The sequence below is a fragment of the Lepidothrix coronata genome, unplaced genomic scaffold (genome assembly GCF_001604755.1).
Source record: "Lepidothrix coronata isolate B3197 unplaced genomic scaffold, Lepidothrix_coronata-1.0 Scaffold121, whole genome shotgun sequence".
In the NCBI taxonomy this organism is placed as follows: Eukaryota; Metazoa; Chordata; class Aves; order Passeriformes; family Pipridae; genus Lepidothrix; species Lepidothrix coronata.
The window spans coordinates 3,524,245-3,549,710 of record NW_016690301.1 but is presented as its reverse complement, the minus strand read 5'-3'; the positions used below and the strand labels follow the sequence as shown (position 1 = coordinate 3,549,710).

The window sequence follows — 25,466 nt, the reverse complement described above, 5'->3', positions numbered from 1 at the left end:
ACCCCAAGTCACTCTCTGGGAATTTATTTTAAGTTGAGGTTGAAGTGTGTGCAATATTTACCCACACAACTAGAGAGGTGACAACTCGGAAAATTGTCCAGGAAGCAGAAATCATGAACTCTGTAAGGAAAGCTACAGAATGAATTCCTTACTTTGTGCCATCAAATACGAGAAAATTTACATGTTTTAATTCATTATTTTACAGAAAAATACCATGGATAATGGTAGGCAATTATTCATTTCCTGGTTCTTCGTTTCAGGCCTTATCAAAGAGAAATATTTTCTCACTTCAAGTCTGACAACTGCTTGGCTCCAAGAATCTGAAAGATGCACCTCAAAGAGCTAAGACTGCCACTGAAACATGGGAAGGAGGAACATGGAAATGGCACTGTCCACTGTTGGAGGGTAAGGAGTAAAGAAAAGCCTCACATATCCCTGAGAGACATCAAGAGAAGAAAAACAATTACTCAAGCCAAAGAAGGTGCACAGAATTCCTATTCTTGACTCCTGGCATTCTAACTCAGCCAAATATTTCATGCCTCATCCTCTTTAGGGCTTCTGACCTTTGAAAACAAGTTACCTTACAGACACTCTCATCTATTTAGTGGGGCAAGGAGGAAAGAGTGGAATTACTTTCTGCTTTTTGAGTAACCTAAGGAAAAGTATCACAATCCCTACAGAGCCTGACTCCAGGATATGACCCCCCTGCACAACAGAGGTGCAGGAAGATGAGAACTCAAATAACCTTTGAATGCTATTTATAGGCAAACAGCCCACTTGAACTCTTCTCCAAATTTCTGGCATTCAGTGGGAAACTGAGCCCCAGTGGGCTGTAATTGCCTTCCTGAATCAGAAAGCAGCTCTGACTCAGTACAGTACTGAGTGACTGTCTGGGAAAAAACATCTGAAAATACTATTACATTTTCAAGCAAAGACCTAAGCAAACTTTGAGGGTCAGTAGCATCACTTACTTAACTCAGAAGCCCAGATTTTTAGCCCTCAATTTTTGCAAATTAAGCACAGCAAAACAAGCCAAAATACTGAGTATTTTCAGAGGCTGACCAAGTGCACCACTTCTTCTAAAAAAAGATCACCATGCTAATGGTGCTTAGCAGGCTACTGCATGAATTCATGTTTCAAACTGAACACTTGGGAAACTGAAGACAAAACCCTCTCCTCTGCCTGAAAAGATCCACAGCCTTCCAGTGTACTGTCATCATTACACACATGCTGCATAAGGAAGATCCTGAAGGCAAGGTCTCTGAGAATGCCACAGTAGTTCAGAGCACAAACCCAACAAAAATCAGGGTGCTAAGGTCTTCAGAAAGAAAATACAGAGTTTATTCTACCATGACCCAACTTGAAGAAAGAACACAACCATTTACTGTTAACACCCCTCTACAGGAACAGCCCAGGGGGCTCATCCCATCCTATCTGTGCAGAGAGAAACCATAACAAGCACGAGTCCCATGGAAGGAGTTGCTTCAAATAATGAGTATGGAAAACTCCAGCACATTAAGGTTCTACCAAAGCAAATTTCTTTCATTATTTCCTCCAGGTCTTTGCTCTTAATCCATGCTAAGACTAAAATAAAGTTGTTCTACCTCTTATTCTCTCTGTACAGCTGAGGAGGATCAGGCACTGGGTGTGCTCACTCTAAGTGAAGGCTAATAGCCAAAAGCACAGCCACAGTGCAAGTTTCTCCTTTTTCATTATTAAATCTTCCTACATGTTCCTTTCCCTTTAGAGACTTCCAAAATATGCTGCTTGCTTGGTTTTGGCAATACCAGGCAAAGCCAGCTGGAAGTCAGACCAGGTTGGTTAGAACATTCCTGCTTGCTGTGGTCTTCCTCTGCTACTCCAAAGCCACGTAATTCCTTGAAAGCAGAGAAAGAATTTTAGCCTTTATAATGATTCACAGTCAAGGGGTTTTTTTTGAAGGACATATCCAAAAAGGACTGTCACCAAATATATATACACACACACACACAACACACAGAGGTACACAGGAATAATATTCCTGTGCACACACAGGAATAATCAAAAGCACATACATGAAGTAACTTGTAACAATTCTTCAGATAAGTGTTGGTAGGTTTAAAGTCAAATTCAACTTGCAAACCAAAGGCAAAAGGCAGACAACAAACTGAGATGTATAAACAAAAGCACAGCTTGCAGGACAGATGAAATAACACTCCCACCCTCCACGCATCAGTGGAGCTCAACGTGACTAGTTTGGGGCAACAAGTTATGAAGAAGAGAGATCACGAACAGAGATTCCAGAGGAGAACAAGAGCAGATGAAAGTCTAAATAACATAAGTTAATGGCAGAGAAAGATATTATTTAGAAAAAAAACCAACAGAAACCAAAAAACTGAGGGTGATAAGCCCAAGTCTGCAAGTTGGCTCTAAGGAAGGCTGGAAAAGGGAACACTGAGCCTGGATATGATGCATTAAACAAGCAGCCAGAGCCATTAAAAAAACCAATTGCTTTGCTACAGCTTTCTTCCTTTTCTTGAGAAGCTTTCCAAAGAAAGCAACTCAGTGCCCCCTTCACATGCTGTGGAGCTTCCAGCACTGGAGATGAGTCTGTCTAACCAGTTCCTAAAGCCACCCGTCAGGAATGAATTTGCCTGGGGAGAAGGAAGAGAAGGAGATAAAACTTCATCTACTGAGGTTTCTTTCAGCCAGATATTGGAAAGAGTTTTAAGAAGCTCTACAGAATTCAAGGGAAAGGTGATGGCTAAATGACAAGTTAGCAATTGCTGGTTTGGAGGTAATGCTTTGTTGCACAGTCCTTGCAGAACTGCACCGTGCCTTTTGCTCCCACAGCCAGTGCCTTCTTGATGGATACAACCAGGATAACTTTGTGCAATGCAGTAATTATTTTTTTTAACATTTCCTAGTATGTACTGATTCTTCAGGTATTTAAATAATTCGGATTCACAAAGAATTTAAACTGCATTTTTTTGCAAGATGTTTACTGTACTACAGCTTGTTTTAAATCTAGAGATTTAAGTTATTAGCTTTCAAAATCAGGTCTTTAAAACAGCAGAAAATAGTTTATAGCAGGTAATGAAGGTGCTCGTGCCCCATTGCAAAAAAACCCCACTTGATTCCCTAAGCAGAATCAAAGATAAGTGACAGTATATTTGACCTATTTTTTTTCAATAATCTGGTGAAAACTACTTTGACTTTCTAGAAATAAGCAGAAATTGATCATTTACACCAGGCATATGCTGTATTACCATTTGTTTCTTAGAAACTTATTACCATTACTTCCTAAATATAAAATAGTCATATTCTGTCAAAGGTGAGTTAACAATTGAAAAAAAGCAACAGATTCATCTGTTACTACAAAGTATTGGTGACTCAGTAAATCTGTTGCTTCTGACGCTTTAAAAAAACCCAAATATTTAATATCATTATAAAACTGATAGAAGAACAATGTGTCATAGATCCACCACCAAGAGCTGCCACACCTCCCAGGTGTCCCCAGAGACTGTCACAGCACACAAACCAGGCTGTTCAGGCAGCACCCAGCCCTGCTCCACTGCAGTGACGTTATTCCTCACAGCACAATTCCCTCAGCTCCAGGAGGGGTGGCTCCACAGCCAGACTTACCAACCTGACTTACCAGTCTGTCCAGTACAGGGCTAAGTGGCTGGCACTGGTTACTGCCACCATGCTTCAACATTAAGCTGCAAAACACCCCAAAACCCCTCAAAATGGAAATGATCAACTGATTCTGATCCCATCACCTGCACCCCCTGAATATTCACCTAATACTCCAACTCTGCTTTGAACATTTTATCATCATGTGCTAAGGAAACTGTGTGAGTGACAAATGTAGAAAACAACCAAAAATGCAAACAGACTCCAAGTCTGTGTAACTGAGGTTTTTAAATAAACTTTTAAGAGACTCTTCTCGCAGGAGATACAAGCAAGAGACTGAGGCTTGTCGACCTCCTCACTCCTTCCTCTCTCTCCTGAGGCATTTCAGGAGAAGTGTTACACATTCTGCTGAACTCAAACTTGCCAGAGCAGCAATTGCTTCACTTCCCAGGGTTCCCATCTCTGCTCCACTCTCTCCCAGTATCCCAAGGACAGCACCAGAGCAGCAGGGACATGGACCAAACAGAACAACTCGGTCCTGGGGACATCCCATCTCAGTTCAGGCATTACACAGGACTGGCAATAAAGCACTGCTGCTTTTCTCCTTCCCAAACACTCCCCACGTTCCTTTTGGCTGAGGCTGCTCCAAACACTGATCTAATGACAAGTCCTGAAACCAATACTGGATGGGAAAAGGTTTTTATAACCAGCAATATTCCCCTATTGGAATAGGAGAGCAAAGGGGGGGTTCTCTTACAGAAGAACCCAACTTGCATGAAAAATAAAATATGGCAAAAGTGAAATAGAAAGGAGAAGTGGAGTTAATAAAAAATATATCCCGGACTTTAAAAAAAATCTTACTAAAAGGAGAATTGCACAAGTTGTTTATGGCATGGTCAGGAAGAACTAGATAATTAATGATTACATCTGAGATACATATATAGATATACACAAACATGCAGGAAACTTGAGAGACTGAGCAGTACCCTGGCCAATTTTAATATTTCACAAAATAAAACTTGTAACTTTGTCTTGTCTCTTCCCATTCCTCATGCCCCTTGAAGGCATGAGGAATGATACTTTGGCAAAGTATCATCTTTGCCAAAGAATTCCAAGAGCATAACTTTCAGAGGTGGTAAGGTAACTTAGCTGACTGATACCTGAAAGTATTATTTTAAGTGTTATGACAATGAGATTGTTCTTCACAGCAAAATCCAACTGAAAAACAGCTAGAAAATATGAAGCTGGTACATGTAACACACTGTCAAAGCATGGAAGTTAAATTGACTAAGAGCAGGATTAGAGTAGATTTTTTTCTAATCTAAAAGTTTACTAGACTAGAAAAAAAGATTTAAATCATGCAGAACCTCGGAGAATATTAATAATTTAATTACATGCACAAAATTCAGACAGTTTGTCCAACTTACTCAAAAGCACAACACATACCATATATTCACATACCATATATTCCTTCCCACTCTGAATCTTTGGATGGTGAAGAAAGAGAATGAGCAAGTCACTGTGATGTGCCAGTATCTCAAAAAGGGCAGAAGTCTCCCAGTTAACAGGATGGGTGATTTCAGTGGCACTGCAGCAATGCCCAAAATGAAGCCTGTTCCAGCTTTCCTAGTGAAAACTGTTTCTCTTATTGGATCCATCTATTGCATCCATAGAACACCAAATATTTCAGATCAGAGCAGAGGATGGTGAAAAGCCTGTCCTGGTTTGTAAGTCATTCACAATAACTGCACTAGAGTGAGACTTTTGCCATGTTGAAGGCAGCTAAACACACTTCAAACCTGTTCCTGCTACATTTTTACAACAAAGTTACATCTTTGCTCAAATTCCAGCAATCCTCTCTCAGATTCCCCCCAGTGAAGACCCTACTTTTCTTTTTTTTTATTCCATAACACCAACAGAGATCTAGAAATGCATTTGTTACATTTCATGAGTGCAGTGGTGCAGCCATCAAATTGACAAACGGGAATTTCTATTCTCTCCACCTCCACAGCTTCAACTGGAGCTTGGACAACCCCTCAGACTAAGTTTCTAATGCCCACCTCCATTTAAATCACAGCTTAGTTACTCATCAGCCCTAAGAAAAAAAACCACACCAGGTCCACACGTGAATCCTAATGATCATAAATAACATGATCAAAGAATTTTCCCAGCCCAGTCTTCGACACCTTCCAAGGGTTCTCCTGGATGCAGGATCAAAGCAAGCTTTGGCACTGTTCTTTCAGACCACAGCTGGTAGTGCTGGATCACAGGTCTACCTTGTCACATTGAAGCCCTCTAATGGTGAGGGAAACAAATATAATTTACTCTATTTTAACAAAAAAACCCAAAACCTTGCTGTTAGTGAATGATGAATAGGTTTGATGACATCACACACACCAAAAAAGCAGGTTTGGTCAATAGGTTGGCAAGTGAATAAATAGATACACACAGAGGAAAGCACTCAATTTTACAGTTGCTGAATCTCACACTAACCTTTCAGTTTATCCTAAACCAGGCAGATTTCACCTGGGCCCATCCATATTTTGATCTGTATTCTGTATTTCCACTAAGTAGGTGACCACTTCCACTTCTTCAATACACAACCCCACCATCCTACCAGCTTTCCAAACAGCAGTATCAGGCCTTCAACTATCAAGGTTCAGCAAGTACTAACAGACAGATGTTGCTAAAACTAAGTTTCTCTTTCACCATTTACACTACATTTAATCCCTCCAAGCCTCAAACCCACCAAACCATCTATGTGAGGGTCTCCAGCCACCTTTAATACTGTATTTCAACAGAAAGGAACGATGTATATAACTGTACACAACCCTCTTTGAACATAAGGACAGACTACTCACTTCTCTTTCATTAAACAAACCTTCCACTGAACATCCTCCCTCTCCAAAATACCCTCATTTTCCTCACAATATTATTATTTTATAAACAATTTATAAACAACAGTAGGAGTCCTGAAGAATTGCTGCTTACAGAACCCCCCTCTGTGTGGATACTCAAGAGGAACACCAGTGTTCTAAAGGCAGAAGAAGTTTCTTTACCACTTTTCTTCTCCATCTATTTTCTGATGCTTCATTGCCAAAGTGTTTCAACGCTCAGATTGAGAAGGATCACCCTCAAAAGCTCCAGGATTTTTATTTGGCCACATGCTTGAACCAACACCTTTCCCCATCCCCTTTAACTGCAGAAAGAGGGCTGCACAACACAAGCAAGTCATTTCCCCTTCCTGATGCCTGTAAAAGTTGGGAACAGAAAATGAAACGGCTTTGACCCGTCGGAATTTCCACACTTTGCCCTTTTACAAACATGGGTTGAGGGACTCATGGAAGAACTTTGCCAAGAGGAACAAGAGCTCTGAACACTCCACTGAAAAAATACATTTAATAGACACCCTTACTGAAGATCCACAAAAGAGCCATGATTCTTCAGAGCTAGATTATTATTTTAAGGAATCAACAGTACCCTCATTCACAGTGGAGCTAAATGTTCCTAGTGCAGAACAGGACTCCATTGTCAGAGCACTAATAATCTGTTTAATTACAGCCTGAAAAATGGAAACATCTCCAAACAGGATGGTTCTCATTCCATAGGTTATTTTACCTATAAATCCCTTCTTTGCTCTACTAGGAGTCAAACTGAAAGAAGGTGTAAAAGAGACTTGGTTTGTTTAGGATAAACCTTCCCAAACAATAGGATTCCATTGTTCTAATTTATCTTCAATTTCTGAACATGAATACAACTGATGGTCATAGAACAGTGAAGTCTCTTGGTCTCCAGATTGTAGAATTTATTTTCTTGTGAAATAATACAAACACTGACAGTTGTTTAAAGGTAGTTGTTCATTAACAAAGTGCCTGCTCTTTCACAGAATGAAGGATGGTTGTCCAAACTGAAGCTAATCAGGCAGGTTTTCAGGGGACCTGGCAAACACAAGGAATCTAATCCTGGGTTTGTGTACATGGAGATGTACACGTGTGTGTAATCACTGTTATGCCAAGGGGGCAGGTACAACCCTCTTGGCAGAAATTCTACTTAAGGCTGTCACCCTGAGCATCCAAAACCACAAAGGAATTTAACCCCTCCTTGAAATAGAATTAACAAGTTGAACTGTGAAAAAATATCCAGCATTGCTATGGTGGGTAAATACAATGTACAGAAACATTTTCAAGCAGTTCAACTAAGCTCTGGCCTCTACATTTGAATATGCAGTGGTTCTCAAATCAAGGCAGGTATTTACAAACAAAACACAAATCCTACAAATCTTACAGAGCACAGTGGCTGAAAACCACTTCTGCACAAGTGCTCTGAAGAAGAACATCCCATCTGGCTGCAATTGCTAGAACTTACCTTCCAGAACTAATAAACAACATGTCCTTGTGAGATCTGAGCATTAAAGGATTCAGGAAGAATAAGCAAAACTCGTTTTGCAAGTCATACTCATTAAGATCCTAATGACACAGCCACAAACCCTGCCTGTGAGAAACCCCAAGAAAGCCAAGACACCGAATGTGAGATCGACCTTCCTCGAGGTTGGGAGGTGGAATCAAAGCCTCTCACGGGAGAGGGGATCATCACAGCCAAGGCCAAACTACCCTGGGAACGACACACAAGGCCATAACTAAGCTACTTGTTTGAGCCACAGTCCTGTCACCTACTTTTCAAGCCATCCTTAATGCTGGGGACTGGACTGTGACTAAAACAACAGCAGAAATCATTTGCTTTTGCCAAACTGCAAAAGAACAGAAAGGTCCAACACGAGGCTGCTTTGTTTGTTGCCATGATGGAAGCCTGGAAGCTCACTTAAGGTTAGAAAGGGTATTTTCAGGAAGATAAATCTAGTGAAGATGTTAAAATGTCTCCCAGAAACACTTCTCTTTCAATCACTGTCAAATTATGCCTTTTATTAATAAACTCCCACCTCCTTTAGGTTAGCCTGGTATTTTCAGTGTTCAGATTTGCAGTGGGAAAGACAAGTACGGCTTAACTAGAGAACTTTCCCAAGAGTATTTTCACTGCTTTGATCTCACACATTCATCAAGTGGCATTCATTTTGTCCAGTCTCTTCAGAGAGGGAGATGGGAGTACTCAAACAGAAGCACTCTGAGATTTGCTCTTCTTTCCAGAGTCCTCCTGTTCTGCCCACGTTCCACATCCCTTCACCGAGGCACTTGGGGAATCAAAGCATGGAAACCTCAGATTAAAACCAAATCATCTAATCCTGGGGACAAGAGGCCAACTGCTGCTTAGAAATCTAGAGACAGCATTCTCTCAAGTGTCACAAGCAGCAGAGGTCCCACCTGGATGTGATAAATACCACGAGACCATTGTGACCACTGCAGCCCCAGCACTAAGCACACACCCTGACAATTTAGAAATCCAGAAACAGGCTTTGGGACACACCAGCCACCAGATACATGAGAGAGACTGAAACTCGTTTTCATGTTATAATCGAGCACTTAAAATTAAATTTATTTCTTAAAAAATAAATCAAAAGCTCTTTTAAAAAGTGCTTAAAAAGGGATCAGTTTATTCAAATTCCTTTAGTGCCCAGAATATCCCAGGAATAGTGTGTTTTCCCTGCAAAGCAAAGTTTGGCCCCCAAGAGTTACAGCAGATGGGCTGCTGCAACTTTCTGCTGACAAAAGCTATGCTGTGTTCTAATTTGGGTTTTTTTCAAATTCAAAATGCAAAAAAAGCCCAAATCCCAAATCCCTGCTCCCTTTGCTTCCTCAGAACAAAGTTCTCCTTTAAGACTGCACGTAGCTCTACATCTAAACACCTGCAAATAAATGCTGTTTTATCCAGCTCTTAAAGAGTGTTCAAAGGTAAAGCCTGAAAACTCCAATTTCAGCACACACCCAGGATGATCAAATGGGATTTGTTTCCAAGCAGGGTTTTTACATCTTTTTATCCTTGGAATTCTGAAGCTGACAAATAATCTTCAAATCCACTGCAAACATCCCAGTCACGAACCCCAGGAAGATTTAAATTAGTCAAGTTATCCCTACAGAAGTAACAAATGGAGTGGCACTATGCTGTTCATCAGGTCTGGTTCCAGAACAGGAATGTTAAATATGTATTTTCCAACAGCGACATCTCAGAACTACAGAATGAAAAAAGGTTCTTGTGAAAGCCAAAAGAGAGAAACAAGTATTTCACCTGTAAATTTCTGGAGTAACACATTAATAATTATATATTGAAAAGAAAAAAAAAAAAGTCATTTTTAGCAAGTCTTCCTTCCATTCTCTCCCCCTTAATTCTCCCCTTGGTAACAAATGTAATCAAGTCAGTGAAATACCATTTAATCCAAATTAAGTTTTCTAACTTTGTATGTACAGAAAGAGTGGTCCAAGCAACCTGCAACACCTGTAAGAATCCCAAGCTGCTTTCCACGCTCTGCTCCCCATCCTCACAATAAATTCCCACACTTGTGAACATTTGACTAACGTCAAAATTTACAGGTTGGCAGATCTGTGTACAAGTAAGGTTCAGACAAAAAAAAAACTATACAAAGAAAGTACCTGCTGCCTCCAGTAAGGCTTCTAGTCTTGCTTGTGTTTCTGGATCCACAGTTCTCAAGTCTGCACCTTCTGCAGCACTCGATAAGAATAACTCCGACGTGGTTTTAAGTACTGGGTTATCAAGATCTTCTTGGTCCAAAATAAATGATTCGACCTGTTGGCCAAGTTAGGAAAAAAACGAATTTAACCATTTTTGAAGCTTTAAAGTAAATGCAAAATTTAAAAAAAAAAAAAAATAAATAAAAATCCCACAAAAGTAATCTAAACAGAGCATGGTAATCACGTTTTAATTGCGCGGAGTATAGAACACAACTGGAAAAATCATCTGGTCAACTCGCTGAAATTACAAGTTGAAATTATGAAAGAAAAAGCTACCAACCCCCCAGTTTATTGTAAAAAATTACAATTAACGAGATCTTAAACTGCAGCAAGGTCAACTCAGATTAAATACTGAATAAGTGTTATGCATGTTTGGACAGTTAACCACCAAAACAGGCTGCCACAAGAGTGGCTGTAACATCTTTGTCACCATCTACTGTGTTATTAAAAAAGCCACCAGTAATAACTTTGGTACAGCTGGACCTGAATGCCAGGGAAAGATGGAATGTTTTCCCAAGATGCCTTTCACTTCTCTTTTAAAAGTAATTCCAACGAACCGTAGCACAGAGATTTTGTTTGTTTTGAGCAGGACCATAATAGCCGACCAAAATTCAACACCCAAACATGTGTCTCCAAGCTGGCACTCGGTACTCCCCCAGTCTTTAATGCTTTCTGGACAAGAACAGATCTGCAGGACGATTAAGCAGGCAGGTATTCCAACCAAGCAGCATTAATGCTGTCCCACCAGTGCCCCACGTGATCTCCAAACACAAGCCCATGGAATTACTCAACACAACACGCTGCAGTTTTATGACGGCCTGCCAGAGTAAACAAGGATACCTGACTCACGCTCTAATGAGAGCACAGCAACATTTCAGAATCTCTCCCAAGTTCAGGCATAATTTCCCCTGTTTTCAGAAATATTTTAAGATAAAACCACTATTTCCTAATTATATGTTATCTGTTCAACGCTATCAGTGCCTTAAATACGCTGTAGGAATAAGACACTGCTGCCCCCTCCCACTTCAGGCCCCAGTCTCATCTTCCTTTCTCCATTTTCCCCAAATATTTCCCTCTATCCTTCTCACTCCAGCAGAAGACTAACCTCATATTCAGCCCTATCCCACAACACCTCAAGAAAGGGACAGTTAATACTTCCAACAAAAATCAAATCAGGCCATCTGCAAATTCTTTAACGTGGTGTGAACAATGTTAACAGGATCTGGGAGCCGCACAGAGCTCTGCTATTCAAGAGCCACTTGGGTTCATTTCTTCCCTTTTTTGATATGTAAATGGCTGTAACACTATCCCCCGGTGTCCAAGCCAACCCTGTGTGCCAGTGAAATGCTAACATAGGAATATAATGGGAATGAGGGAGGAAGTATGACTTTCGGGAACACAGAACATGAGGGCCACGACTCACTGGATACGTGTGATCCTGGCTAAAGCTAAGGCTGCAGGTTCTGATTTAGGGCTTAGAGAAGTGAGATTTCTAGGTTAGTCCAGGCAACAGTCCTAAAATAAGAGAACTGCCGCTGCAAGAAAGAGCTGAACATTAAACAGGCAAAAAAATTAAACCAGTGATAAACATTTTTACTACAAACAAAGAAGAATCTATTTACAAGTCACAGCAAAATGCATCCCTACAGTGAGATGCCCCTCAGCAGGACCCAATTTCCAGGTTAGTCCTTAGACAGCTTGTCCCTGCTGGCACCAGCTCTAATGGAAAACTGGCTTTTGGGAAAATTCACCCTTACCTACAGGAGTACTTCAGGGTTTTCCATTTTCTCCCACAAGACCACAGAATATTATTCCTGGAATTATTATTCCTATTGCAGCATGTTTGTGTGATCTGATGAAGGGCAGAAAATCCCACTGTGTTCATATGTGCCCATTCATATACAGAGCTGAGAACCAGATACACGAAATTTTATTACATGCTAATGGACTTTTTTTCTTTGACAATTAGACCACTTAATTTAACAGCAGCCCTTCCTTTTGAGGACATACCAAAAGGGGTGAAAATGGCACCTGGCACTGCACTCGAGAATAACAAACACTGCAGAAACACTCAGTGGCTCCTGGCAATCCCTGGCGTTCAGCCTCAGGAACAGCCAGACAACCCTCAGGAAAAGGGCAGCTCGGCAGCCTTGCTGTGACCTGTCAGAAGCTGCCCCACTGCAAGTTGTAAAACTTCACGGGTTTGACACTTTGGGAAAGATATGGACCATTTTCTGCCCGACTGCTGCCACCGCCAAGCTCAATCCTTCATGTTTACAGGACATTACCGGTAACAACACACCCCTTGAACTTAAATCAGTGTTAATTCACAAACACTCTGTCAACTTGCAAGGAACCTCCCGCCCCCCAACAGGGAGTACATTTTGCTCGCAGGAACCTCCAAAAAAGTCTGTGTTTTTAACACTGATTATGCAAACACTACCTTTTAAAGTGAATTACAAATACAGCTTTTACTAAGGGCACAAGCTGGGTAGTACTGGTGCAGTCTGCTCTTTTCACCACCCTTTTCAAGTCTTCCTGCTCTCTAGATCAGCAACTGTACTCCCAGAGATCTTGCACATTTAAAGTCTCACACACAAGTCTTGCTTCATATACAGGATTTTCACTGTAGTTTTATATCACAGCAAGAAAAGGCAGCTGCTTTCATTATTTCTGCATGTGTTGAGCATCAATTTTTAGGTTTTGTTTTGATTTTTAGGAAGAGCTTTAATAACATACCCACAATACAAATACAACTCGAGTGTGAAAATACCGAAAATCCATATGCAAAATGTTAAAATAGCTGTACCACTGCCAGTCTCCCAGAAGAAGTTTCAGTGTATTCTTCAAGTCAGAACGTCTGACATTTCTGTAAATCAATGCAGTTTCTCACACACTAAGACAAGACTAGAGAGGATGAACAGTTGGGTATCTTATCATTAATAGCAGAGTAAGAAATGGCCTAATTGATCAGATGTCTCTTGTGAATGGAAGTGACCTAAAATGATCACATAATAATAATTAAAAAAAAAAATCAAAGTACCCCAAATATATCAAACAAATTTTGCTATTTAAACAAATAAAACTTCATTTAAAAATCAAAACAAACAAAGAACCCAAACAGATTTCATGTTAGCATTCCTAGAAGACATAATACACTGCTCATGTGGGAAAATTTAGGCACACTGCTCTATTCTAATCAGATCTGCAGCACAGTGATAGAGTAACCAGTCACTGGGCTATTTTTGGATTATTTTGAGAGCTGCTTTGGGCAGTTAATAAGCATCTTACTTGGTAAGGCTCATTAGGAACACATGGATTCCAGACATTATTCTGACTGCCAAAATAACTGCAACCAGGAGTAATTCCCAGTGAACACCCAGGAAAGCCACACCTGCAGGGGACCCGAGGGCTTCCCCACATCGTGTGTCCCACATGTGTCCAGGCTCACCCACTGCACCGAGGGACCTCCCCTGAAGTCCTGCCAAGGGCTGCAGCAGCCTCCCAGCTCTGCAGATCCGGTTACACCTCCAGAGCAGCCCCAGCGCAGCTATTTGGGCTCGGCTACATCAGTGTTGGTGTGTTACCAGCAGGACTGAGCTTCCCGGGGCTCGGGGGGGGGTAAAGGGGCTCTGCATCAGCAGCACCGCTGGCAATTCGTGTGAGATGGACAATGACACGTTACAGCACATTGCTAATATTAAATCTAAACTGATCTTCCCTAGGTTGCACTGCTGCAGAGTACTCTTCCCAGAATAGCCTGGACCTGCTCACAAATAGCCTGGTCCTGACAGGCTACAGAGGATGGAGAAGCTTCCTGGGTAGTTGCACAGCACCATTCCCTCCTCCTGCAGCCAAGGGCAGCAGCAGAGACAGCTCGTTCTACCTTCTCCTTCCATTTGTGCCAAACCAGTGCTTCTGGGAAGCCTTTCTTTAGAAAAAGCTTTGATAGGGAAGACAAAGCTGCTATTAAATCATTTCCTTGAACTTGCATTTTCCAGGAACACCTTGAGCTATGAACACCTTCCTGGGGTAACAATACTCCTCGATCTGTGGTTGTGGAGCATCTACAATGAGGACCCAAACCCTTGACTGGGACTCCTAAACTCCTATTTTTTATACAGATAAACATGATTTTCTCTTTTGTGTTAGGAAAACCTTTCCTAATTATTTCTTTATCAATTCCATTTGGACATTTGTCTAAATATATCTGAATACATGCAGAGGGACCCTGGCTTCTTTAAAGTTAATACAGGCCTGTAGTTCAGGCTGAAAGTTCATGCCTATGAAGTTGATCATCTATATTTAAACTGTTTTCCCTCCATAATTAACAAGCTGTGCAATGCTGTATTAGGATGACACTAGAAAGTTATTGTGCCTTTGTCTGACAGTTTATGTTGTCATGTCTTTTATTAAACTGAATGTCAATACTGGATTAATACTTGCAATCCTGCTCTAGAAGTTTTGGGGAATACTAATAAGACATAGCACTAAGTTGAGACTGAAAATGAGTTTGTATTTCAAATTCGACATCAAACCTCTTTAAATTGCACATACCAAGAACGTCAGCTTCAAAACCATTAAAAACAATTATTCCAAGGAAAAAGTAAAACGCAGGACTTTGTCACTGACATGGCACTCTCAGGAGCTCCCTGTGACAAATAAATGCACCACGACACCCTGGTGTGGATTTAACACCAGCTAAAGGCCTGGCTTTGGTTTACCTTAAGATGCATTTTTCAACACTCTTCCCCTGCCAGCCTGACCATTTTTGCACCTACTTAAGCTGTCTTCCTGCACTACCATTTCAGTTGCAAGAGATGCAATAAAGGAAGAGGAAAAACCACACAGAAATGCGGGTATTTCCACAAACCTTTCCGTGGGGCCTCAGGACAGTGTCCTTTCTCGGCACTTCAAAGCCAGAGAAATGAAACAAACACTTCAGGGAGGTCCTCCAGAGTCAGTACATGGAAACAACACGGAATCATTGGGAACAACAATTCAGACATAATTAATGATGCAAAACCATACCCACTCTGTTAGGTTTGAACTGTAATTTGAGGACAGTTTCTTCCCTTAAAAAGCAAAGCTCCAGCCCAAGAAGACAGAAGGCACCACGACCTGTGAATCACCAAGAGAGCATTGTCTCCAGTTCTATGGACTTTGGGATTACACAGTATCCTGCCAGCCCAGGGGGGTACAGGGTGCTCAGGGACATCACCACCTCAGTGGAGAGAGGATAAAGCACCTGAAGCAGCATTTTCCAGGCATTGCTCACCTTGTGACAGGTTACTCAGCCATCCAACACTTTCACAGGTTGACTGAACACGTCAAAAAGGGAGAAAACTCAGAGGAGGCAACAAATAATTTTCTACCCCTTTACAAAATTTCACGGAGGGTCATTTTAAAGGGGTCTGACAAGCTGGAAGATGACTCTTCTGGGAACAGCCAGGCATTGGATCAGCTCAGCTCCCTGTGAGTCCTCAAACCTGAGCATCCCCTGCCTTCAAGCAGAGCTGTCAGTGCTCAGCACCCACAGCAGCAGCTCTGTAAGGCAGGATGTTACTGGGAGGGTGGGGAGAGAAGGGGTGCAAATCTGTTTAGCTCCAACTGCAATAGGAAGCTGACTAACTGGAGGCAGGATTATCTAAAGGACAGCCCTTATTCCCATAGATATTAAGCAATTACCAGCTAATGAAACAAGCAGCTATAGGATCTGGGCTGGGGTTGAGCTCATTTCAGAACACAGGTTCATGTTGCAGACGCTGCTATAGATACAGAGTAAATACAGGTGGACACAACTTCATGTTTTGCCACTGCAGGCAAGGCAAGGCCCTCACAGTGTCCAGCATCTCCATGTAAAACCCAGTGTTCTTGGTGTGCCATCACACACAAGCTGACTAAAATGATGGGAAAGCAGTGAGAAAGGCAGTGAGAAAGGGTTCACATCCTCATGGTTGCTCCCTTCTGGCACCCAAGCCACCAGTCAGTGCTCAAAATTACAGCTGGTATTTGAAAGGTGCAGATAAAACAATACACTGGAATTGATGTTTTATGGGGCTCCTCTTCCTTTCCAGAGATTGATGATCCTGGGTTTTCAATTTTCTTGCACTGATACTGAACCCTGAGCTGACACTCCTGGGTCAGCACCTGCCAAAATGGTCCATGTCAATTTAACCCCTTACCTGATTTCTCTCTTAAGCAACCAATTGACACCTGATATCTTTATGCCCATTTAAGTAGTTCTGAACACTACAAACTACACCTTATCACATCTGCTCAGAGCTGTCTGATCCATGCTTCTCCCACAAACAAGAACACTGCCGTTTATTTGTGTTAAAACACTGTTTCACAGCAATAAGCAACGTGACTGCACCCTCAGTTAACCCTCACAAAAATTAAGCCACAGAACAGACAGGCTGAGTCCTCTTGGTACCTGAGGCAGTGTTACAAACTTTCTCTGTATAGCAGAAAAAAGAAAGCTTTACTCATCTCAGTAACTGCTGGAAGAACACAAACAACTGTTAAAACCAGCCTTCAGCCATCACATATTCGATGTCTGATAAACAAAAATAATTATGACTAAGTTTTCCTGATGTACAAAACAATCTTGTGCAGCAAGAAGCTGTCATTTACCGAACTGGAACTGACAACTGAAGCGTATTCAAAATTCACATGAATCCCAGCAAATCAAGTGCCTGTTCTTGGCATTCCCAACAGTACTTCATCCTGAAGAAAACCACTGAATGGAGACCCATAAGCTTGACTAAAATAAGCATCACTTGCACTACAAACTCCTTATTTTCACATATTCTATCTCAGTCCACTCTAAATCATGTTTTCCATGCTACATCTTTCCCATGTGCTTTAAGATTCCTTCCTGCCCCATTTTTTTCTGTCTTAATAATCCTGCAGAAATAGAACCTCATCTTCATCTCAAACCAAGAAACAGCTGGTGTAACTAAATATTCTAATTTATTAGAATATAAACCAGAATTGTTGCATTGATTTAGCCAGGGCTTTCAGGATGGGGTTCTTGTTCAAGTATTAAATCCCAAGCATTAAAACAAAGTGAAAGAAACTTCAAACTAGAAGATGAATAAATGCATTTGTTTGCTGATGCAAAAGCTCACACCCAACCAAGATGGCAAGTATTCTAAGCCACCTTCTTGGGAATGACCTCTCTTGTCAATCCAAAGGGACAATGCTTAATAAGAAAAGAATCATACAAGGGGATCTGATGAATGCAAGAGTAATTCAATAATCTGTTCCCAGGCCAAGCCCTACGTTTCAGACAGAGAAATCTCAACATTTAAAGTGACTAATTCAGTTATGTAGAGGCTTATAGCACACTGAAAACCATCCTGGGCTTTCTGCCCCTCTCAGAGCCCTGGCTGGTGGCAGCTATTCTCTCCAAGGCCTGGATAAACAGGTCTGTGCACGCTGCACTTCTGCCAAAGCAGCAGAAACCCCAATGCAACCCCTGAGCCATCATTTCAAAGAAAAACCATGACAGCAGAGAGCCCTGTCTGAACTGTGAGCCACCAAAAGCTCAAGATGCGGCGCTGTAAGGGCTTAAAAACGTAACTGCTTCAGAAAAACAATTTGCAAGGGATCACATTTATCTAAGCTATTGAATTTATCCTAACAAATCCTAAATGCCAAGCACCCACTTCAGAGACTCCCTCTTCCCCTGGTTCCCCTGTCACACCGTGGACGAGCACTTGCTCCAGACAGGTGATGCTCAGAGGTCACCATGGTCAAGGACCACAGTTTGGAATAAGATCATTCAGCCCCAAAAGCCCAACTCCCCCTGTCCCCTTGGCCTGAAACACGACTGACTTACAACCTACCCACCACGTGACACCACCAGTTTTTATTCATGGTTTTGGAAAGGGAAAAGTTCAGCTGGGTTAGGGATTTCCCTGGAAGAAAATCTTGGTTAATCAGTAATCCCTGTGTTTTACTGAAGGCAAAGGAGAATAACTTAGGGACCCAGCTAAAGCCCAATGGTAAAAGATCAAATGTTAAAAACATATAAATAAATGTGAGAGATCAGTTGGCCCACTGTCCACCAGTCAATAAAACATCCTTTTTTTTTTCCACTAGGGAATATTTTTTCCTGCAGGATGGGTATGCAGTTGGGCACCTTTCAAAAGGTCAGAAGAACCAGCTAGACATGTTTTTTCTCACCTACCACCAGCATTCTGACAAACACAACATCAAAATTCAACCATAAGTAACCCCTCTCAGTCTAGGCCAATTTTCCTTCAGATTCTGGGATGCTTTGGAAAAGCTGAAGATGAAAATAATGTTGAAAAAAATCTGCACAATTCCCTCTTAAAAGCAAAAGGCAAAAATTTGTAAGTGGTTTCATCCCATGAAAAGCATTTAAGAAGTAACAGGATCCAGCACAGGATCAATTCTTTCATTTATGATTTATCATAATAAGTGTTTTCTATCTGTGTTTGAGCAGAAGGTGCATAATGCTGTAAAAACCGAGAAAATTTTCCAGTATTTTATAAAACTTTCAAATAATCCATGTCACCTAAGAAAATATTCTTAAGTAATGACTTGCAAGAGTAAAAGCAAAATGTTATCCTACAATAGGATGTGTTTCCATATATTTCACTTGCTCAGCATTCCTTCAAAAATATGTAAAATGAAACCTCTGCACCTTCACAACAGAAAGGGAGAGCTACTTATTGGGGAAAACCACACAGAAACTCTCTGTATCATGTTATAATAAATATCTGTATGTATTATAAACTATAGCATATCATCCTAATTAAATAACCACCTTAATCCAAATATTAATTCACCTGTACCCCTCTTACTCAGAGGCAGCACTGTTTTATAACTGTGGTAACGAAGTTGCCACAAAAAATAGTATTTTTTATCATTTGAAAGTTAAACTAATCTTCACTTTATCCTAGACCAAGGTCACACGAGGCATCAATGAGAAAGTTTTTATTTGAGTTAACCTCTGAGGCCAGGCTTTGTTCAAAAACTTTCTCATTTTATCTAAGTACTTGAACACTGATTTCCGACACTTTGTGGCATGTATCCCATTCCACACATGGACGTTCCCATCAGGAAGATAAGAGGACTCTGGATGGTGTTTGCCTGGTACATGGGCTGCTGTTGGGAAAGAAAGGACCCACAGAAGGCAAATGAAAGCTCCCTCCTGAAATGAAGCTTCAGAGCATAACTCAGAGTCCTGCAAAGAGTCCTCCAACGAGATGCAGAAGTTATTTTTCCTGCTTCATGAAGTTTTCAGTGTGAAACAAACCTAAGGAAGGCTCCTCTTTCCGTGTATATCAGACTTGCCTCTGTTTGTGGTAAAGGAATCACTTATCCCTCCAGAACAGCTTACTGTTTGAAAGGAGTCATCATAAATGTCACAAGAACCCAAAATGAGACCTACTGAGGCCTCCTCACCTGCAGGGTCTGAGCCCCAGCTGTGAACTCCAAACAAACACACCAGTTCAGTGCTGGAGCTGCTGCCAGTTGGAAAGGAGTGCCTGTGTATTGTGCCCTTCCCTCCACACCAACCCTTCTGCCCAGGGAGTGTTGCAGGGATGGCCTGGGCTCTGAGCAGAGGACAGTGCTCCAGCAGCATCATCCAGCTGTGTTCCAGCATCCTCCAAGGCAAGGAATGGAGAGAGGAGAGCATCCCAGTATCAAGCCCCAGTTTAACTGGCTAGCCCCAATTTAAATCAGAACACAAGAACTCCTGATTCACCACTAATGCTCAGATGAACCCTTCCCACCCCCCACCAGACTGTAACTGGTTGACTGGTGAAACCCATGTGCAAATTTGTACCTAAATATAGATGTTCTGCTAAATTTGGCGAATCTCTCCTTACCCAGGGGTTGCACTGCATATTTATGTAATTATACAGTAGTACTTCACATCTTTACTTTCTACACCTATCATTAGAGAACAGTTGCTGACATTTATTTTAGGTCATGTACTCAACTGGGTCAAGCTGCACTGAAGGAAGGACCCGAGTTCTGCAAGAAACCTCAGAAATCAGTTCATTTGAAAGTGTTATTGGACAGTAACTATTAACCATCACTACAGTGATTGTTTCTGGCTACCACAGGTCAGACTTGCAAAGTTACTGAGATACCTACCAAGACTTTTCCAGAAGTTAGATGCCTAATCAGGCTGGGAATAAATTAACAACCTACTAACCAACCCTCTGCATCCTGAAGAGTCACCTCAATACTTCTGGAAACCTGAACATGTTCTCTTCTTGATTTTTTCTAATCAGTGAATAATTCCTGCAAGAAAATTTTCCATCTTGTTCCATGTCTTACCTCCTCAACTTTCAATGAGCTACTGAAAACTAGAAAAACATCAACTGCTGAACTAAAACCTACGTTTTTCAGAGAAAAGGCTTTTCTGCTTAGTATTATCCACCTGAACTAGCATCTGCTTTTTGCATTTCTATTTCTTATGGTAAAGAAAATGCTGCTATTTACATTGTTTCCAATACAAAACAGAAAACTAAAATGTGAGCATTTCATTAACCTCAGAAGTCAAACTGTGCACACCATTTACAAAGCAGACCCACTTAAGGAAGGTTCAATAACACAGCAATGGCTTTAATGGACAACACTGCCAATTTGAAACAATTATGTGTTTACACTGAATTTAAAAGCCAGTTTAAAAACTATGAGATCTCAGATTGGGGAGGGAGACCCCAGACAAAATCTCCAGGTACTGAAGTGCTCTGGAGAGCGTGTCATTGGACTATTCACTGTACTCCTTGTAGGAGGGATGTTATGTCTGATCTTTAATTATGCTTTATGTAAATATCCCCAGAGGCTTATGCAATAGGTACAGGCTTAAGTAAGGCGAGTTGGTGGAGGCAGCTCTGGAGAGGGAAGGAGAGCTGAGCTCACTCCATAGCCAAGGGCTGGGTGAGCTCCAGCTGTCATTGAAGGCCTCCCAGCCCCTGAATTACAGAATACAAGAGATTTGCCACATTTATACACTCCCTGCCAAAAGCCACTTACTGAACCAAGCTCCCAGATCCCCTGGATCCGTGGGCACAGCTGGCCTCTCCTGCTTGATTTACAACAGCTCAGCAAACGCACCATCCCTGAGCATTAACAAGGCCACATTTATCACCTGCTTCACCCTTTGCTGCCAGGAGGGTTTTTGGTGAGGACCTGCGTGTTCTATGGCCAACAAAAACCCCACGGACACACCCTGTTCATCACTGACCTCCCAGCACACCTTCACCTTGACCTACAGCCCTCACAGCCGGGGGGAGGAGGTTCTTTAAGGCTCGTGCCTTTGGCACCACTGGAAGTGCCAGCAAAATTCACAAGGAGTGGTAATAATAACACTTGAAGTCACACCAAAAATCTCACTCTGAGCAAGTTGTGTTCAAGGCTGTGAACAGGGCTGTGTTCAAACCCTGATCATGCTCAGAAGGCAACTAAAGCAATTATTTGCACTGAGGTCAAAACCACCTCATCTCTCTGGTGGTGGAAGCCTCTCTGAGTGCCCAGGAGATCCACAGCTCCCTGTTTTACCCAGGAACAGCACAGCCCTCCTGGCCTCTTCCCTCCATGCCCAAAGGCGAGCTTTGGCTTGCAATTGTTTCTATTTGCATGAGATAATTTTAACTGGCAATTCTAGAAAATATTCTGCACAGCTGCATTTGAATTTCACCTCGTGGACCTGACACAACTAATTTGTACAGGATCCACTTCAGCCCCTGGTATCCCAAACTGGGCACTACCATAGGAAAAAACCGAGCTAGACCAAAAAGCTTTGATTTTCTCCCAGTTCTGTGAGGCAGGATAAGTGTGGCACACCCTCTTCACCTGTAAAATGGGGACAGCACTCTCCACTTGGTAAAGCACCTGGAGATCTGATCTCAGAAATGCAATGTATCTTCAAAAAGGTTAGGCTAAAATACACTGCTCTTTTCACTCTCTGGATAAGTGCTTCCTTACACTCTTTGTCCCGCGCTTCCCCGATGATTTTCTTTTCTTCCCCAATTTGCCATTTTGACTAATTCAATTATTTTAGCATATTAAACTCAGACTAATAGAAGAATACAAACCCTAATTACCACCCCACAGGCATGCAGCAGAGCCTACAGAATATTGTACCATTATTTTTATGACTTCAAAAGTAGAGAGAAGAGTACAGATCAAGGCAGCATGGCAAATACTCACTTTTTTTTTATATAATTCTCCCTTCTAGTTCTCACTAATTCCACCCACTGGTAATAGCTGAAGGCATACACCCAAATCAGTGACTCATGGCACAAGACCACAGTCCAAACAGTCACTGACTGGGTTCTCAAAGCAGCGCTGTTCAAGAATTGCAATGTTCCATCCCTGGACCTGAACTGCCTTTGCTTTGCCCCAAAAAACCAATAAATACCCCCCTCCTCCCCCCCCAAAAAAACCTAACCAAAAACCACCCAAAAGAAAAAACATCAACGAAACCAAAAAACCACCACTGACAACAGGTGCTTCTTTAGTTCTCGGGGAAAAAAAATTGGAAAAAAAAAATTTCCCCCCTTGGTGCTCCCAGACATTCCCTGTAGCCCAGCACAGCAGCACAGATGGGAGGCACATTCTTCCCACTCCTGCTTCTTCCCCAGGTAACTCCCCACAACCAGAAACACAAGACAGAACTCTCCAGGCAATTACAGCTTTGAGATTAGCCCACCTCCTCTCCATGTGTTCTGGAAACCTCCAAGGGTTTTAATTCCAACTTTACTTTTTCTAGTCTATATTTTAAGTAAGAAAGGTTTTCCCAGGTTTTTCAAAGGAGTCATTTAACAGCTGTTTGGGAACCTTTTTTTTTTTTTTTTACCTCAATGCCAACCTCCCAGACACATTATTTATAATAGGCTGTCTTTCTTAATACTTGCTATTAGTCAAAAGAGTGCTTAATAAACACCTTAGCTGTCCAATCTTCACATCCTTTAAATAATGGGGTGGGTTCAGAAGGGATAAGCTCTCAAAGCAGGACTCTGCTCACCTTGTAAAGAGCCACAAACACCCTGATACAGCACAATTCCCATCCTCTTCCAGGTTCTATAGCTACTGATTTGTATCTTCAAAGATGCATTAAAATGTGACATGAAAGACGTCCCAGAGAGCACAAGAGAGCATCAGTTATTTGAGTCCTATTCTACCTACAGTAGGTCTTCCAGCTCTCCAAAACAGGTATGTGCTGGAACACCTAATCCCATGTGGGACTGAACATGTATGTTCAGGACACCCATCACACAAGGAACACTCACATGCCAGGGCTCATCTGCCTGATCACTGGATTTTTAGTTGAGTTAAATGCCCTGCTGTTAACACCATTTCTAATGTAGGTTAGGTGGTCAGGAGCAAAATGCAAATGTGGGTCTGTGTCAGTTTAATCACTTCTTTTTATTCTGATAAGACCTGTCAGTTCAGGTTTCAAGGAAGGCTGGACAAAAGAGGACCATCAACAGAAGGCAAAAAATGTAGCCACGGGAAGGTGAGTGTGGGCTCACCTCTTCAGAGGGACTGTGTGAACTACCTGGACCCCAAACTGAAAATGGTGTCACCTTGGCCAATTCCTTCCTCCTGCAGAAGCCCAAAACACAGGCACTGCAACAAGCCTGGGAGTGTCAGCCACTTTCTCCTGCTTTCCACTAAAACTACAGAAAGGGCTGTGATGCTTCTGTGACCTCTTGTAAAAGAGACAACAAGCATTCACCTTTTGGTGAAGGAGGAGCGGGCAGCAGTGAGAGATAAAAGCCTTCCTTTACCTTCTCTCCCTGGGCTACACAAAGCAGTATTAGATTCAATTTTACAGGTCCAACAATGCTCCGTGTGGGTCGGGATAAGGCCCCGGTCCTTCCCTCCCCCACAGCCTCCCCCTGAAACTCCGCGCAGGTTTGCAAGATCAAAGGCAGGCACCTCCATTACCCTCTCTTCCATTTTGTTGGGCAAGAGATACTGCTATTGCACAAAAAAGCGTGCGTGTGCACAGATATATATATATATATATTTATATATATATAACGCAGAGAGGAATTTTATCAGCGCCTGGGCACCACCAGCCCGGGGCAGCAACAGGGGGTAGGTAGGCGGGGGGGCGGCTCCACTTTGTTCTCCTCCGGGTGCAGGATCTCCCGCCGTCCCCCCTTCCAAACCTGCCTCCAGCTGGGAGCCGCTCCCGGGCACATCCCGGAGGCAGCGGGGCCGGGCCACCCCCGGGGGGGGGGGCGACCCCCGCGCCCGCCGCCCCCTCCCCGCGCCCGCCGCGCGGGACCCGCCCATGGCCGCGGCAGCCCCGGCACCGGCGGGTGCGCGGCGGGCGGGCCCCGGGGAGCCCGGCCCGGCCTGTCAGGAAGCGGCGGAGCGGAGGGGAGGGAGTGAGGGCGGGCCGGGATCGCTCACCTCGGACACCTCGTCCTCGTCGCTGCCGGAGCCGCCGCCGCCGCCCCCGCCGCCGCTCCGCAGCACGGCGGCCGCCAGCTTGAAGTCGAGGGCGGCCTCTCCGGCCGCGGGCGCGCCGGGGCCCCCCGGCCCGCCGGGCCCGGCCTCGCCGAAGAGGCGCACGGCCCGCAGGCCCAGCGGGGAGGGCCCGGCCGCGGCGGGCGGCTCGGCGGCGGCGGCGGCGGGCGGCGCGCGGGGCGCGACCGAGTCGATCTCCTCGTCGGCGGCGGCGGCGGTGCCGTCCGTGAGCATCGCGCTGGTCCGGGCCCGGCCGTCTCCCGTTCCCCCCTCACGGCACCGCGGCAGCGCCACTAACTTCTCACACCCTACCCCAGCCGCGGCCGCCGCGCCCGCCCACCCCGCCCGCTCCGCGCGCGCCCATTGGGCGCGCCGGGAAGGCCGCGCCGCGCTATTGGTCCCGGGGCGCGTCAGTCAGAGGCGCGTCACGCGCTCCCAGCATGCTGCCCTGAGAGCGCACGCCCAGGCGGTCAGAGCGTGCCGACCCGCCCCGCTTCCTGAACTCTCCGCGAGCTGATTGGTTTATGGGGACGTCAATCAGGGGCTTCGCCGGGGCTGAGAGCGTTGATAGGGTGAGGGCACTGTCGATCAAATCGCATCCAGGAGCCACGCGTTTCGGTTGGTCCGGAGGGGTGTCGCTCACGGCGCGCGGCGTCTGGCGCCTTCCGATTGGGTGTTGCCGCGCCTTAGTACCGCCCTCCCTTCAAACCCTTCTGAGGGGCTCCGTCACGCGAG

At 43.5% G+C, this 25,466-nt stretch overlaps 2 protein-coding genes across 14 annotated transcripts in view; both read right to left on the bottom strand.

The window, feature by feature from the left end:
* LOC108502566 (ankyrin repeat and KH domain-containing protein 1) overlaps positions 1-25,054 on the bottom strand; it is a 99,542-nt gene extending 74,488 nt beyond the window's left edge. For 12 of the 13 annotated variants that reach the window (XM_017825613.1, XM_017825614.1, XM_017825608.1 and 9 more), the window contains exons 1-2: positions 24,675-24,965; positions 10,155-10,308 (exon numbers count right to left, since the gene is read on the bottom strand). In XM_017825613.1, coding sequence (XP_017681102.1) covers positions 10,155-10,308; positions 24,675-24,965 — 445 coding nt within the window. Of the gene's footprint in view, positions 1-10,154; positions 10,309-24,674 lie in introns of all 13 variants that reach the window. The other variant, XM_017825606.1, reaches the window with a different exon arrangement.
* A 68-nt stretch (positions 25,055-25,122) lies between these two features.
* The window catches only part of SLC4A9 (solute carrier family 4 member 9), a 13,942-nt gene continuing 13,598 nt past the window's right edge, over positions 25,123-25,466 (bottom strand). The window contains exon 21 of the mRNA XM_017825594.1: positions 25,123-25,179. Coding sequence (XP_017681083.1) covers positions 25,123-25,179 — 57 coding nt within the window. The remainder of the gene's footprint in view (positions 25,180-25,466) is intronic.